The following is a 17,241-nucleotide window of genomic DNA, read 5'->3' on the forward strand; positions in this document are numbered from 1 at the left end:
CAACCTCCACCTCCCAGACTCCAGCAATCCTCCCGTCTCAGCCTCACAAGTAGCTGGGACTACAGGCACATGCCACCATGCCCAGCTAATTTTTTGTATTTTTTATCGAGATGAGGTTTCGCTATGTTGTTCAGGCTGGTCTCAAACTCCTGGGCTCAAGTAATCCACCCACCTTGGCCTCCCAAAATGTTGGGATTACAGGCATGAGTCACCACACCTGGCCTCAGTCTTTTTAAGCTTATAATCTCTAATACCAGGTTTGGAGCACATGGTTGGCACTCGATAAGAAAAAGTCCTTATAAACCATGAAGTAATATATAAATGTTACTTATTATTACTAGTATAAAGGTTTTATGTAGAAAGCAATTGGGCATCATCCCAGATTTCAAGACAGAAGCCTCAATAATTGCAACTTCAGGAAGGTTAGTTTGGAGGCTACACCAGAGTCTGAACTCTCAAAGACCTTCTGAAGGTAAGATCAACAGGTCCTGTAACTGTCTCAACCAAGGGGGCTCATTCAGTCATTCAACAAACATCTATTGAGCCTTGAGTGACAGAATGGTTGAAGGGAAGAGGCTTTGGAGTGAGATACATCTGACTTTCTCTTTTTTTTTTTTGAGACAGAGTCTCGCTCTGTCGCCTAGGCTGGAGTGCAGTGGCCGGATCTCAGCTCACTGCAAGCTCCGCCTCCCGGGTTTACGCCATTCTCCTGCCTCAGCCTCCCATGTAGCTGGGACTACAGGCGCCCGCCACCTCGCCCGGCTAGTTTTTTGTATTTTTTGGTAGAGACGGGGTTTCACCGTGTTAGCCAGGATGGTCTCGATCTCCTGACCTCGTGATCCGCCCGCCTCGGCCTCCCAAAGTGCTGGGATTACAGGCTTGAGCCACTGCGCCCGGCCGATTCTCTCTTTTAAGACGGGGTCTTACTCTGTTGCTCAGGCTGGAGTGCAGTGGTGTGATCTTGGCTCATTGCAACCTCCACTTCCCAGGCTCAAGCTATCCTCCTGCTTCAGCCTCCTGGGTAGTGGGTACCATGGCTAGTTAATTTTTGTATTTTTTGTAGAGATGGAGTTTTGCCACGTTGCCCAGGCTGGTCTCGAACTCCTAAACTCAAGCAATCTGCCTGCTTCAGCCTCCCAAAGTGCTGGTATTACAGGCGTGAGCCACTGAGCCTGGCCACATCTGAATCCCTCCCTCTCTCTCTCTCTCTGTATTTTAACTCTGTGCCTGTGGGCGATGTGACTATTCTCTGCACTTCAGTTTCCTCAAACCAAAGAATGAGCGTAGCCATACATCTCTCACAAGCCTTGCGGGAGAGTTAAGTGAGAGAAATGTATCTGAGACACTCAGCACTCAAGACCTGACAACTGGAACGCTCAGTAAGTTGGGAACGGTTGTTACTGCTCTCTGCTTTATGCTAGGCCCTGTGGGCAAGGCGGACAGAGATGTCTCCTTTATGGCTCTCGCTGAACTCCACCTAAAGGAGGTCGGAAACAAGGAAGTAATTGCAGTGATACACTGCAGGTGTTCATGGTCAGAGGGAGAACCTACAGGATCAGACGGGGCAGGGGGCAATTCACTGGCCAGAGTGGTGAGGAAGGACGCTCTGAATTGAAGCTGCACCTCAAATCTCTAATACAGGAGAGGCAATTCATCACAGCTCCCGCTATGGCACGGAGCACCGGACTGAGCATGTCCCACGGCCCCGGGATGCGGGTTGTCTGTGGAGCTGGATCCCATGATGCAGTTGAGGGAAGGATGAAGAGGGAGGAGAAGAGGGGTTCTGAAGACAGCAGAGGATACACGGTAAATAAGTAGGCTGAGGCCTGGGGAGAATTCCAAGAGATGTGGCCATCAGGTCATTTATGAAATGTTGCCAGTCCCCTGACGAGACTGCCATTCCCCGAGGGCAGGGACTGTGTCGTAGTCATCTCTGGCTCCCCAAGGGCTATTCCAGCACCTATGCATGCCAAAAACTCACATTCCTCAAATATTTTTAGCACCATGATGGATTGCATAATGCATCCCCGCAAAGTTCCAAAGATGTCCATGTCCTAGTCCCTAGAACCTATGAATATGGTGCCTTGTATGGCAGAAAGGACTTTGCAGATATGAGACATGATTGAGTTAAGGATCTTTTTTTTTTTTTTTTTTTTTCCTGAGACAGAGTCTTGCTCTCTCACCCAGGCTGGAGTGCAATGGCGTGATCTTAGATCACTGCAACCTCTGCCTCCTGGGTTCAAACGATTCTCCCGCCTCAGCCTCCTGAGTAGCTGGGATTACAGGCATGCGCCACCACTCCTGGCTAATTTGTTGTATTTTTAGTAGAGACGGGGTTTCACCATGTTGGCCAGGCTGGTCTCAAACTCCTGACCTCAGGTGATCCACCCGCCTCGGCCTCCCAAACTGCTGAGATTATAGGCGTGAGCCACCGTGTCTGGCCGTGTTAAGAATCTTGAGATGGCATGATTATTCCTGTTTATCTGGGTGGGCCCAGTGTAATCACATATAATCTTATGGAGGCAGGAATGTCAAAGGCAGACAAGGCAATGTGACAGCAGAAGCGGTAGGACAGGAAAGAGATTTGAAGATGCTTCCATGCTTTTCCATGCTGGCTTTGAGGGACCATGATGAGTCAAGGAACGCAGGCAGCCCCCAGAAGTTGGCAAAGAGAAAGGTAACAAACTCTCCAAAGCTTCTAAGAGGAACCAGTCCTGCTGACAACTTGACTTTAAGCCAGTGAGACTGGCCAGGCGCGGTAGCTTATGCCTGTAATCCCCGCACTTTGGGAGGCCAAGGTGGGCGAATCACTTGAGGTCAGGAGTTTGAGACTAGCCTGGGCAACATGGTGAAACCTTGTCTCTACCAAAAATACAAAAAACTAGCGGGGTGTGGCAGTGGGTGGCATGAGCCTGTAGTCTCAGCTACTTGGGAGACTGAGGTGGGAGGATTGCTTGAGCCTGGGAGGCAGAGGCTGCAGTGAGCCGAGGTCAGGCCACTGCACTGCAGCCTGGGTGAGAGAGTGAGATCCTGTCTCAAAAATAAAACAGAACAAAACAAAACAAAACCTAAAAACCCCAAAACAACCAAAGAAGTGAAAAAGCCACTGAGACAGATATTGGACTTCCGAACTCCAGAACTGTAAGAGAATAAATTTGGCTGGCCACAGTGGCTAACGCCTGTAATCCCAGCACTTTGGGAGGCCAAGGAGGGTGGATCGCCTGAGGTCAGGAAGTTGAGACCAGTCTGACCAATATGGTGAAATCCTGTCTCTACTAAAAATACAAAAAAAAAAAAAAAAAAAAAAAAATTAACCAGGCGTGGTGGCGTGTGCCTGTAGTCCCAGCTACTCGGTAGGCTGAGACAGGAGAATCACTTGAACCTGGGAGGCGGAGGTTGCAGTGAGCCGAGATCGTGTCACTGCACTCTAGCCTGGGCAACAGAGCGAGACTCCATCTCCAAAAAAAAAAAAAGACAGAATAAATTTGTGTTGTTTTAAGCCACTAAAGTCTGGGGTGATTTGTTACCATAGGAAACTCAGGGATTTAATACAGCTTTTATATATAAAGCACCTACTAGTGAGAGAGATTTAGGAGAATCCACATGACCTGGTAGTTGACAGATGTGGTAGGCAGGATAAGGGTTAGGGTTAGGGTCAGGGTTAGGCAAATCTGTCCCAAACACCCACTCCTCTCAACCTCTCTAAAGGCAAGTCACACACTCTAGCTGGGATCAGTTTTTCCTGTGTTTACATCTGTTTTTTTTTTTTTTTTTTTTTAGACAGAGTCTTGCTCTGTTGCCAGGCTGGAGTGCAATGGCATGATCTCAGCTCACCACAACCTCTGCCTCCCGGGTTCAAGCGATTCTCCTACCTCAGCCTCCCGAGTAGCTGGGATTACAGGCATGTGCCACCATGCCTGGTTAATTTTTTGTACTTTTAGTAGAGACAGTTTCTCCATGTTGGTCAGGCTGGTCTCGAACTCCCGACCTCAAGTGATCCATCTGCCTCGGCCTCCCAAAGTGCTGGGATTACAGGCAAGAACCACTGCGCCCAGCCAAATCTTATTATTATTATTTTTTCTTTGAGACGTAGTCTTGCTTTGCTGCCCAGGCTGGAGTGCAGTGGTGTGATCTTAGCTCACTGCAGCCTCCACCTCCTAGGCTCATGTGATTCTCATGCTTCAGCCTCCCAAGTAGCTGGAATTATAGGCGCATGCCATCACAGCCAGCTAATTTTGTTTTTTCTTTTTTTTGAGATGGAGTCTTGCTCTGTTGTCCAGGCTGGAGTGCAGTGGCACAATTTCGGCTCACTGAAACCTCCGCCTCCTGGGTTCAAGCAATTCTCCTGCCTCAGCCTCCTGAGTAGCTGGGATTACAGGCACATGCCACTATGCCTGGCTAATTTTTTTGTATTTTCAGCAGGGATAGGGTTTCACCATGTTGGCCAGGCTGGTCCTGAACTCCTGACCTTAAGTGATCCACCAGCCTCGGCCTCACAAAGTACTAGGATTACAGGAGTGAGCCACTGCGCCCAGCTAATTTTTGTATTTTTAGTAGAGATGGGTTTTCACCATGTTGGCCTGGCTGGTCCTGAACTCCTGACCTCAGGTGATCCACCCACCTTGGCCTCCCAAAGTGCTGGGATTACAAGCATGAGCCACCGTGCCTGGCCCCTGTGTTCAAATCTTCATCTTCCTGACCAGATTCTGAGTTCCCAGAGGATGAGCACTGAGTCTCAAATTTCCTTGCCTCTCCCTATTGTAACAGAACAGCTGCCTGCATCTAACAATCTTTCATAATGCCTGATGAATGAATGAATAGATGAATGAATGAGAGGAAACAGAGCAGGAAAATATCCTACCAAGGCTTCAAGATCTGAATTTCATATTAAGGTACTCCCTTAATATGGGCACTGGGCACAAGGTGTTAGCTTAGCACTATATGCATTTCTGGAGTAGCCTATGGGGACGCAGAGGGAAACCTTACCTATTCCTGCCTAATAGAGATGATACCCATAGGTCACAAAACAAGGTGCCAGAGGGGAAACTGACGTTTACTTGAGGCATGCTATGCACTGGGCCTGTCATAGCTATATTGTCATTTTGGTCTCACAGTGTCTCTGGGTATCAAGAGTCACCCAGGGTGGAGTGCAGTGGTACAATCTCAGCTCACTGCAACCTCCACCTCCCAGGTTCATGTGATTCTCGTGCCTCAGCCTCCTAAGTAGCTGGGACTACAGGCACCCACCACCACACTCGGCTAAGTTTTGTCTTTTTTTTTTTTTAAATTTAATTTTTTTTGAGAGGGAGTCTTGCACTGTTGCCAGGCTGGAGTGCAGTGGCATGATCTGGGCTCACTGCAACCTCTGCCTCCTGGGTTCAAGCAATTCTCCTGCCTCAGCCCCCCAAGTAGCTGTGACTACAGGTACGTGCCACCATGCCCAGCTAATTTTTGTATTTTTAGTAGAGATGGGATTTCCCCATGTTGGCCAGGATGGTCTCGATCTCTTGACCTCGTGATCCGCCCACCTCAGCCTCCCAAAGTGCTGGGATCAGAGGCATGAGCCACAGCATCCGGCCTGTTTTGTCCTTTTTAGTAGAGATGGTGTTTCGCCATGTTGGCACGGCTGGTCTCGAACTCCTGACCTCAGGTTATCTGCCTGCCTCGGCCTCCCAAAGTGCTGGGATTACAGGTGTGAGCTACTGCATCCGGCTCCAAGAGTTCTTTTCCCTTGTTTGACAGTTGAGAAAACTGAAGCTTAGAAAGTTGGCCGGGCACAGTGGCTCACGCCTGTCATCCTAGCACTTTAAAACTGTCTCTACTAAAAATACAAAAATTAGCCGGGCGTGGTGGTGGGCACCTGTAATCCCAGCTACTCGGGAGGCTGACGCAGGAGAATTGCTTGAACCCAGAAGGTGGAGGTCGTAATCAGCCGAGATTGCACGCCAGCCTGAACAACAAAGCGAGACTCCCTCTCAAAAAGCGAAAAAGAAAAAAGAAAAAAAGAAAGTCTGGGTAGCCTGAGGAACTGCCCAGAGTTCTGCAGCTGTGAGGCTAGAGGGCTCAAACCCATGGCTATTTGATTCCTGGAACAATGATCTTTGTGCTATCTCTATTTCCCCAGCCCAGTTTATCCTGTCTCCTTTGCAAAAAAGCATCCTCCAGGCACCTAGTTATGGGATCATAGACTCCCAGAAATTCCCGTTCAGAGTAGCCCCATTCCCATTCGAATGCTGCCACTGAAAGGATCTGTCTAGGTTTCCCAGGAGAGGGTGACCCACTTGCTGGTATTTAAAGACCTGCCTCCCAAATCTGGCCCTCTCCTCTAGTCCCTGTACCTTTGTGAGCTTCTTGGTCCCCGTCTTCAGGGCTATGGGCAGCAGCAGTGCCAACTCTTGCAGCTTGCTAGTGTGGTTTTTCCTCTGCTTCTTGTTTGGGGACAGGAGCTGGTTTTGGTTCCTCTGATTCCTGTTTGGGGACAGGAGCTGGTTTTGGTTAGGACATCCAAAACTGAATTCCACATCTAACCCGCAAACCTCCTGTCTGTGTTACCCATTTTACAGCTGTCTGCACCCTACCCTGGACACTCAAGACAGAATCCCAGGCATCACCCGTACTTGTTATGTTCCCTTAGCCCTTAATCAGTCAGTCACCAAATCTTACCTACTCCTCCTCCATCGCCTTCTCTTCAACCTCACAGCCCTGCCCTAGTCCATGTGTTAACATCCCAATAGTTCACTCAACCCTGCCATTTGGCCTCTTCCATCCCTACTTTCTGCTAGAGTCAGGGTGACCTTTCTGAAACACCAATCTGACCACGTCACTCTCTTGCTTCAAACCTCTCCATGTCATCTCATTGTTAAGGATCAAGTTTAAGTGCCTAATGTGGGGTGAGTGCAGTGGCTGATGCCTGTAATCCTAGCACTCTGGGAGGCTGAGGCAGGAGAATCCCTTGAACCCAGGAGGTAGAGGTTGCAGTGAGCCAAGATTGTGTCACTGCACTGCAGCCTGGGAGACAAAGTGAGACTCTGTCTCAAATAAATAAATAAATAAATAAATAAATAAATAAATAAATAAAATACAAAAATTAGCCAGGCAGGGTGGCAGGCACCTGTAATCCCAGCTATTGGGGCAGGCTGAGGCAGGAGAATCTCTTGAACCCGGGAGGTGGAGGTTACAGTGAGCTGAGATCACGCCACTGCACTACAGCCTGAGCGACAGAGTGAGACTCTACCTCAAAAAAGAAAAGTTCCTAATGTGGCTTATCATTTGCATCCTGCCCCAGCTGACCATTCTGGTGTCCTCTCTTGCTTCCTTTGGCTCTCTCCCATCAACTGATCGTCATTCCACAGGATGGGTGAGGTGGCTCTGCTAAGGCCCCTGCGCCCTGGTGCTCACACACCTCTGATCACTTCACCAGGCTATCACCTGTGTTGGGGGCACCACCACACCCCTAGCACCTAGAACATGGTCTGGTATATTGTGACAACTCACTGTGTATTTGCTAAGTGAATTAATAAATAAGGACATGAAATAAGTTGTGTTGGCTGGGCGCGGTGGCTCACGACTGTAATCTAGCACTTTGGGAGGCTGAGGCAGGTGGATTACTTGAGCTCAGGAGCTCGAGACCATCCTGGCCAACATGGTGAAACCCCGTCTTTACTAAAAATACAAAAAAATTACCTGGGCGTGGTGGTGGGCACCCGTAACCCCAGCTACTCGGGAGGCTGAGACAGGAGAATTGCTGGCTGGCTAACTTTTTTATTTTTTGTAGAAGTATGCTCCACTGGCCGGGTGCAGTGGCTCATGCCTGTAATCCCAGCACTTTGGGAGGCCAAGGCGGGCAGATCACAAGGTCAGGAGTTTGAGACCAGCCTGGCTAATATGGTGAAACCCCATCTCTACTAAAAATACAAAAATTAGCCAGGTATGGCAGCAGACGCCTGTAGTCCCAGCTACTCAGGAGGCTGAGGCAGGAGAATGGCGTGAACCCGGGAGGCGGAGATTGCAGTGAGCCGAGATCACGCCACTGCACTCCAGCCTGGGCGACAGAACGAGACTCCATCTCAAAAAAAAAAAAAAGAAAAAAGAAAAAGAAGTGCGCTCCACCACCTAGGTAGCACATGGCTATAGTTCCAGCTACTTGGGGGGCTGAGGTAGGAGGATCACTTGAGCCAGGGAGGTTGAGGTTGCAGTGAGCTATGATCACCCCATTATACTCTAGTCTGGGTGAAAGAATGAGACCCTGTCTTGAAAAATAAAACAAGGCCGGGCGCGGTGGCTCAAGCCTGTAATCCCAGCACTTTGGGAGGCCGAGACGGGTGGATCGCGAGGTCAGGAGATCGAGACCAACCTAGCTAACACGGCGAAACCCCGTCTCTACTAAAAAATACAAAAAACTAGCCGGGCGAGTTGGCGGGCGCCTGTAGTCCCAGCTACTTGGGAGGCTGAGGCAGGAGAATGGCGTAAACCCGGGAGGCGGAGCTTGCAGTGAGCTGAGATCCAGCCACTGCACTCCAGCCTGGGCAACAGAGCGAGACTCCGTCTCAAAAAAAAAAACAAAAAACGAAAAATAAAACAAAAAACACCAAGAACAAATACAGCCCCTTGTTCTGGAGATTACAGTATAATTGGGGCTAAAGTAATTAATCAAATTGTCACACAAACAAAATTGCAAGTAAGACCAGAAAAAGCTACATGATATACTGGGTTAATGGGCCATTGTAAACGAAAATATGGAGCCTCTTATTCAAAAATTGAGAATTTAAAGATAGTGAGAGCATGCCGGGCGCAGTGGCTCATGCCTGCAATCCCAGCACTTTGGGAGGCTGAGGTGGGCAGATCACCTGAGGTCGGGAGTTCGAGACCAGCCTGACCAACATGGAGAAACCCTGTCTCTACTAAAAATACAAAATTAGCCGGGCGTGGTGACGCATGCCTGCAGTCCCAGTTACTAGGGAGGCTGAGGCAGAAGAATAGCTTGAACCTGGGAGGCGGAGGTTGTGGTGAGCTGAGACCACGCCATTGCACTCCAGCCTGGGCAACAAGAGCAAAACTCCGTCTGCAGTGAGGCTGCAGTGAGCTGAGATTGTGGGCGACAGAGCCAGACTCTCAAAAAAAAAAAAAAGAAGTAAAAATAAGAAGCTTGTACAAGGAAATTGATCTGAATGCTAAGTAGCAAGTGCAGTGTCACCAATACATAAAGAGGCTGTGTTTTGCTTTTGACCAAGTGTGGTGGCTCACATCTGTAATCCCAGCACTTTGGGAGGCCAGGGTGGGAGGATCACCCGAGCCCGGGAGTTCAAGACCAGCCTGAGCAAAAAAGTGAGACCTTGCCTTTACAAAAAAATAAAACGTTGGCCAAGCAGGGTGGCTCACACCTGTAATCCCAGCACTTTGGGAAGCTGAAGTGGGCAGATCACTTGAGCCCTGGAGTTCAAGGCCAGCCTGGACAACACGGCAAAACCCTGTTTCTACTAAAAATACAAAAATCAGCCGGGTGTGGTGGCGAGCGCCTGTAATCCCAGCTACTCGGGAGGCTAAGGCAGGAGAATCGCTTGAGCCTAGGAGGCACAGGTTGCAGTGAGCCGAGATCACACCACTGCACTCCAACCTGGGCAACAGAATAAAACTCTGTCTCAAAAAAAGAAAAAAATCACTGATGAGTCCTCAAATTACCTCCTGGTAGAAACCATAACTTTGAGCCAAGGGGGTGTTGGGGTTCTATCCTTAGAGGTAAATTGAGTAGGCTGACCTTAAACTCCTGTCTAGCCCTGATAAATATATATATATTGCACATTATTTCCCGTGTGTTCTAGAGGGGCCCTTGGAAGACCTGGCAAGAAACAACTCAGGAAGCAAGGAAGAAAAAGTGTCCAGGTCTACTTATAAAGTTCAAGGTGTTACTTGAGCTTGTCTCAGAGGGTTTCATATAAACCATAGTCCCTGGATGTTTACTCTGGGTTTTACAAAGCACTGGGCGAAACTTCTGGGCAAACACAGAGGTTAGGGAGCAACTGAGTGGCTGGGAATCCCAATGTCTTGGCATCCCCTGGGCAGTAGTCCTGAATAAGTACAACCTGGGCTCTACTCTCAAGGGCCTCCAGGAGCCAGGTACCACCTGCTAGGGCTGCCTCTTTCTTTGCTGGATGGTTTGGGTTTTAGCCAGTTTCTTCCCTCACAGTCTCTATATTTGCATCCACTAATCTCAGCTGTGCCCTCTGGGTTTTCAGGGAACAGGTCAGCTCCAGCCACATGGGTTTTCTTTCTGTTTCTCTAGACTGCCAAGTTTATTTCTGTCTTTGGGCCTTTACTATTCCCTCTGTTTGGAATGTTCTTTTGCCCTGGTTTTTGTTGTTGTTGTTTTGTTTTGTTTGTTTTTGTGTTTTGTGACACAGTCTTGCTCTGTCACCCAGGCTGGAATGCAGTGGCAAGATCTCAGTTCACTGCAAGCTCCGCCTCCCGGGTTCACGCCTCCTTGGCCTCACGTTCTCCTGCCTCAGCCTCCCAAGTAGCTGGGATTATATGCACCCACCACCATGCCTGGCTAATTTTTTGTATTTTTAATAGAGACGGGGTTTCACCGTGTTAGCCAGGATGGTGTCGATCTCCTGACCTCGTGATCCGCCTGCCTCAGCCTCCCAAAGTGCGGGGACAGGCATGAGCCACTGTGCCCAGCCCTGCTTGTTTTTTTTTTTTTTTTTTTTTTTTTTGAGACGGAGTTTCGCTCTGCCACCCAAGTGCTAGGGTGCTGTGCTTGGATCTCAGCTCACTGCAAGCTCTGCCCTCCCGGGTTTTACGCCATTCTCCATGCCTCAGCCTCCTGAGTAGCTGGGACTACAGGTGCCCACCACCTCGCCTGGCCCTAATTTTTTCGTATTTTTTTTAGTAGAGACGGGGTTTCACCGTGTTAGCCAGTGATGGTCTCGATCCTCCTGACCTCGTGGATCCACCCGTCTCGGCCTCTCAAAGTGCTGGGATTACAGGTTTGAGCAACCGCGCCGGCCCAGCTTGTTTTAAAGAGACAATGTTCCTCTGTCACCCAGGCTGATGTGTAATAGCCACAATCATAGCTCACTGTAACCTCGAACTCCTGAGCTCCAGCAATCCTTCTGTCTTCAGTCTACCAAGTAGGGCGAGACTTTAGGCACACCACCACCAGGGCCATAGAGACAAGCTGGGCTGCGGATGGCTCACACCTTGTAATCCCAGCACTTTGGAGTTCGAGGCAGGATGACCCCTTGAAGTCCAGGGAGTTGAGTTCCAGCCTGGGCAACATAGTGAGACTCTGCCTTACAAAAAACTTTTTAAAAATAAATTTTAAAGCTGGCGTGGTGGCTTCACACCTGAATCCCAGCAGTTTGGGAGGCCGAGGTGGGTGGATCACCTGAGATCAGGAGTTCAAGACCAGCCTGATCCAAGTGTAAAATCCCGTCTCTACTAAAAATATAAAAATAGCCGGCATGGTGTCGTGGGTACCTGTAATCTCAGCTACTTGGGAGGCTGGAGGCAGGAGAATGCTTGAACCCAGGAGGCGGAGGTTGCAATGAGCAACGAGATTGCACCATTGCACTTCCAGTCTGGGCAACAAGAGCAAAAAGCTCTGGTCTCAAAAATAAATAAATAAATAAATAAATAATAAATAAATAATAAATAAAATAAAATAAAATTATAAAATAAATTTTTTTTGTGGAGACGGGGTCTCTCTATATTGTACAGGCTGTGAAACCTTATTTCTTTCATTATTTATTTATTAATTATAAATATAAACTCCATGAGGGCAAGAATTGGTTTGTTTGTTTGTTTTTGAGGCAGAGTCTTGCTCTGTTGTCCAGGCTGGAGTGCAGTGGCGGGCTCTTGGTTCACCGCAACCTCCACCTCCTGGGCTAGTGATTCTCCTACCTCAGCCTCCCAAGTAGCTGGGATTACCCACAGGACAAGAATTTTTGTCTTTATTGCTAGATCCCAGGCTGATTTATCCATAAACTGCAGAAAGCACAGTGCTTGGAACCCATGATACTTTTAGGGGCTCAGGAAAATATTCTAATTCCTTTTAAATTAGAACAAAAAATAAATATCACCCCATCTGTAGTATACTTGTCTTTATATCAATACTATCATAAATCACAATTGTTAATATTTTTCTTTTTTTTTTCCCCCGAGACGAAGTCTCACTCTTGTTGCCCAGACTGGAGTGCAGTGGCATGATCTCAGCTCACTGAAACCTCCGCCTTCTGGGTTCAAGTGTTTCTCCTGCATCAGCAACCCAAGTAGCTGGGATAGCAGGTGCCCGCCACCACGCCTCCTAACTTTTGTATTTTTAGTAGAGACGGGATTTCACCACGTTGGCCAGACTGGTCTCTAACTCCTGACCTTGTGATCCACCTGCCTTGGCCTCCCAGCGTGCTGGGATTACAGGCATGAGCCACTGCGCCCGACTCAGTAAAAAATTATTGAATTAATGAATACTGAGAGGTCTTGGGATAGCTTCTTAGACTTCTGAAGTGATCTATGAAACTAATTCCCAAGTTTTCTTTTCCCTGAGATAATCAACCTGAACATATCCTAGTTACTTTACTATTACTTTTTTTTTTTTTTTTTTTTTTTTTTTTTTTTTTTTTTTTTTTTTTTGGAGACGGAGTCTCGCTCTGTCGCCCAGGCTGGAGTGCAGTGGCCAGATCTCAGCTCACTGCAAGCTCCGCCTCCCGGGTTCCCGCCATTCTCCTGCCTCAGCCTCCCTAGTAGCTGGGACTACAGGCGCCCGCCACCACGCCCGGCTAGTTTTTTTTTGTATTTTTAGTAGAGACGGGGTTTCACCATGTTAGCCAGGATGGTCTCGATCTCCTGACCTCGTGATCTGCCCGTCTCGGCCTCCCAAAGTGCTGGGATTACAGGCTTGAGCCACCGTGCCCGGCCTACTTTACTATTATTGAGATGGAGTCTCACCTTGTTGCCCAGGCTGGAGTGCAGTGGCATGATCTCGGCTCATTGCAACCTCCATCTCCCAGGTTCAAGCGATTCTCCTGCCTCAGCCTCCCAAGTAGCTGAGATTACAGGCATGTACCACCACACCTGGCTATTTTTTTTTTTTTTGTATTTTTAGTAGAGATGGGGTTTCACCATGTTGGCCAGGATGGTCTCAATCTCCAGATCTCGTGATCCACCCGCCTCGGCCTCCCAAAGTGTTGGGATTACAGGCGTGAGCCACCATACCCGGCCTTCATTTGTTTTAGTAGTGTGTAGGGATGTAAGAGTAAGAGCTGCCCCAAAGTGGGACAAAGCAGGGGACAGTCCCAGGAGGTGGCATAAAGGCTGATATATAAGCTCAAGTTTTTGAAGCAGAAACTCTGGGATTCCAATCCTAGTTCTGCCACTTGCTGTGTGACTTTGGGCAACTGCTTTCATTTCTCTGTGCCTATTTCTTCCTCCTTTACAAAACGGAGGTGGTTAGGAAAACCTTGATCCTGTCTGGAAGGTGTTTTGTATAGTGACTGGTACATAGGGAGTGTTCATGAAATGTTAGTTCAAGAAAGCAGGTGGCGCCAGGTGCGGTGGCTCACGCCTGTGTCCTAGCACCTTGGAAGGCCAAGGCGGGAGGATCACCTGAGGTCAGGAGTTCAAGACCAGCCTGACTAATATGATGAAACCCCGTTTTAAATAAAAATACAAAAAATTAGCTGGGTGTGGTGGCACACGCCTGTAATCCCAGCTACTCGGGAGGTTGACGCAGGATAATCACTTGAACCCGGGAGGCGGAGGTTGCCGTGAGCCAAGATTGCATCATTGCACTCCAGCTTGGGCAACAAGAGTGAAGCTCCGTCTCGAAAAAAAAAAAAAAAGAAAGCGGGTGGACAGTCATTTGTCAGAAGGATTTTAGGGGTAAGAGGTGTTGATGAATGGGCTGTTTTTGCTTGACCAACATCCAATCCCCCCGTTTCTGTTAACAGTACCTCAATTTTCCTTTGAGCAACCATTTCTCCTCCATTCTCAGTCCATGTGGTTCAGAGGGGCTGACCTTATCTTCCCCTTCCACTAGGGAGCACAAAACCAAGGTCCTGCCAAGAAGAGTCACAGTGATTGGTTCAGGGTTGGAGTGTTAATCCTAGGTTTGGACAATCAGAGTTCATCAACCTTAGAGGCTTTCTCTTCTGGGTATATGGAGTTGGCAAGATATGGACCTGGAGCTGCTGGGAACTATCTTGCCCTTCCAAAGGGACAACCTGCAGCTAGGCACGAAGACTCACGCTTGTAATCCCAGCACTTTGGGAGGTCAAGGCAGGCAGATCATTTGAGGTCAGGAGTTCGAGACCTGCCTGACCAACATGGTGAAACCCCGTCTTTGTTAAAACTGCAAGAAAGTTAGCCTGGCCTGGTAGCACATGTCTGTAGTCTCAGCTACTCGGGAGGCTGAGGCTGAGGCAGGAGAATCCCTTGAACCTGGGACGCGGAGGTTGCAGTGAGCTATCACACCACTGCACTCCAGCCTGGGCGACAGAGCGAGACTCCATCTCAAACAAACAAACAATAAGATAAGATAAAATAAATAAAACAAAGGGACAACCTGCTTGAGACAGAAACCATCACAGACAATACCAGAACCAAGAGTAACAGATTCCTGGCAACATCATTTAAACTCCATCCTGGAACCAGCCAAAGCTGACACCCCTGAATTTTTTGTTTAAATGATCCAATAGGCCGGGCATGGTGGCTAACGCCTGTAATCCCAGCACTTTGGGAGGCCGAGGCAGGCGGATCACGAGGTCAGGAGATCGAGACCATCCTGGCTAACACGGTGAAACCCTGTCTCTACTAAAAATACAAAAAATTGGCCGGGCGTGGTGGTAGGCGCCTGTAGTTCTAGCTACTCGGCAGGCTGAGGCAGGAGAATGGCGTGAACCCAGGAGATGGAGCTTGCAGTGAGCCGAGATCGTGCCACTGCACTCCGGCCTGGGCGACAGAGTGAGACTCCATCTCAAAAAAAAAAGATCCAATAAATTCCTTTTTATGCTTAAGCCAGTTTTTGCTAGGTTTCTGTTTATTGCAACTAAGAGTCTTTATCAATACAAGGACCCCACATCTAGAAAGGGGATGAAAGTATGAATTGTGGGCAACTCTAAACTTCCAGGAGGAATGGGCAGTGGGATAGGCATTCTTCATTTTCTTCATGGTGCTTCTTCTGAGCATAGTATCTAGGTAGATAACCTGAACAAAGCACACAGTCCTCGTCTTAGAATGGTCGGACTTAATATTTTTCGACTTTAGGATGGTGTGAAAGCCATACAAATTCAGTAGAAGTCATACTTCTCTTACTGTGCTGGGCAGCAACACTGGGCCACAGCTCCCAATCAGCCATGTTTTTTTTTTTCTTTTTTTTTCTTTTTTTAGACTGAGTCTTGCTCGGTTGCCCAGGCTGGAGTACAGTGGCGCGATCTTGGCTCACTGCAACCTCCACCTCCTGGGTTCAAGTGATTCTCCTGCTTCAGCCTCCTGAGTAACCGGGGTTACAGTCATGCACCACCATGCCCAGCTAATTTTTGTATCTTTAGTACAGATGGGGTTTCACCATGTTGGCCAGGTTGGTTTCGAACTCCTGATCTCAAGTGATCAGCCCACCTTGGCTTTGCCAAGTGCTGGGATTACAGGCATGAGCCATCAACCATGCATTTTTGACATACAGTATTTTCAATTTATGATAGGTTTATCAGGACATAATCCCGTAGACGCTTAATTTTGGAGTTAATGAAGAGATAGTTGGATGGAAAGTCACTGGGGGGAGATGGTAGGGGTTAACATGAACTCTGACCTTATATTTTATTTTTCCAGACTTTGGAGGGAGGGAGAAATCTGATCCAACCCCCAATTTGCTGTGACAATCCCATCTATAAGATTCATTATACTTGGTAGGTGCTTGGTGGATGAATGAATGGGTGGATAAAAGAATGGAAGTAAAGACATGGTAGCTCACGTCTGTAATGCCAGCACTTTTGGAGGCTGAGGCAGAAAGATCACTTGAGCCTAGCAGTTTCAGAGCAGTGTAGGCAGCATAGAGAGACCATGTCCACAATTTTTTTTTTGAGACAGAGTTTCTCTCTTGTCGCCCAGACTGGAGTGCAATGGCACCATCTCGGCTCACTGCAACCTCTGCCTCCTGGGTTTAAGTGATTCTCCTGTCTCAGCCTCCCAAGTAGCTGGGATTACAGGCATCCACCACCATGCCCAGCTAATTTTTGTATTTTTAGCACACCCTGTTGGCCAGGCTGGTCTCAAACTCCTGACCTCAGGTGATCCACTCACCTTGGCCTCCCAAAATGCTGGGGTTATAGGTGTGAGCCACCACACCTGGCCTTTTTTTAAAATTAGTTGGGCTTAGTGGCATGTACCTGTGGTCCTGCATACTTGGGAGGCTGATGTGGGAGGATTGCTTCCGCCTGGGAGGTCAAAGTCGCAGTGAACTGTGATCATGTCACTGCACTCCAGCCTGGGGAACAGAGCAAGACCCTGTCTAAAAAGAAAGAGCCAGGTGTGGTGGCTCATGCCTGTGACCCCAGCACTTTGGGAGGCGGGGTGGATCACTGGATCCCAAGAGTTTGAGACCAGCCACAGCAACATGGCAAAAATCCATCTCTATGAAAAATACAAAAATTAGCCAGGCGTGGTGGTGCGTACCTATGGTCCCAGCTACTCAGGGAGCTGGGGTGGGAAGATTGTTTGAGCCCAGAAAGTCGAGGCTGCAGTTAGCTGGAATTGCACCACTGCATTCCAGCCTAGGTGACAGAGCAAGACCTTGTTTCAAAAAAAAAAAAAGAAAGGAAAGAGGCCAGGCTTGGTGACTCATGCCTGTAATCCCAGCATTTTGGGAGGCCGAGGCGGGTGAATTACCTGAGGTCAGGAGTTTGAGACCAGCCTGACCAACATGGTGAAATCCTGTCTCTACTAAAAATACAAAATTAGCTGGGCGTGGTGGCTGGCACCTGTAGTCCCAGCTACTCGGGAGGCTGAGGCAGGAGAATTGCTTGAACCCAGGAGGCGGAGGTTGCAGTGAGCCAAGAGCACGCCATTGCACTCCAGCCTGGGCAGCAATAGTGAAACTCCATCTAAAAAAAAAAAAAAAAAAAAGGCCAGGCGCGGTGGCTCACGCCTGTAATCCCAGCACTTCGGGAAGCCGAGGCGGGTGGATCACGAGGTCAGGAGATCGAGACCATCCTGGCTAACATGGTGAAATCCCGTCTCTACTAAAAATAC

At 48.5% G+C, this 17,241-nt stretch overlaps 1 protein-coding gene across 1 annotated transcript in view; it reads right to left on the reverse strand.

Annotated features, from left to right (window-relative positions):
• MEIOSIN (meiosis initiator) overlaps positions 1 to 17,241 on the reverse strand; it is a 38,130-nt gene that overhangs the window by 18,998 nt on the left and 1,891 nt on the right. Inside the window, exons 2-3 of the mRNA XM_017874293.1 lie at positions 13,950 to 14,054; positions 6,339 to 6,468 (exon numbers count right to left, since the gene is read on the reverse strand). Of these exons, the coding sequence (XP_017729782.1) occupies positions 6,339 to 6,468; positions 13,950 to 14,054 (235 nt within the window). The remainder of the gene's footprint in view (positions 1 to 6,338; positions 6,469 to 13,949; positions 14,055 to 17,241) is intronic.

Source organism: Rhinopithecus bieti, unplaced genomic scaffold (assembly GCF_001698545.2).
Source record: "Rhinopithecus bieti isolate Rb0 unplaced genomic scaffold, ASM169854v2 scaffold_7888, whole genome shotgun sequence".
NCBI lineage: Eukaryota > Metazoa > Chordata > Mammalia > Primates > Cercopithecidae > Rhinopithecus > Rhinopithecus bieti.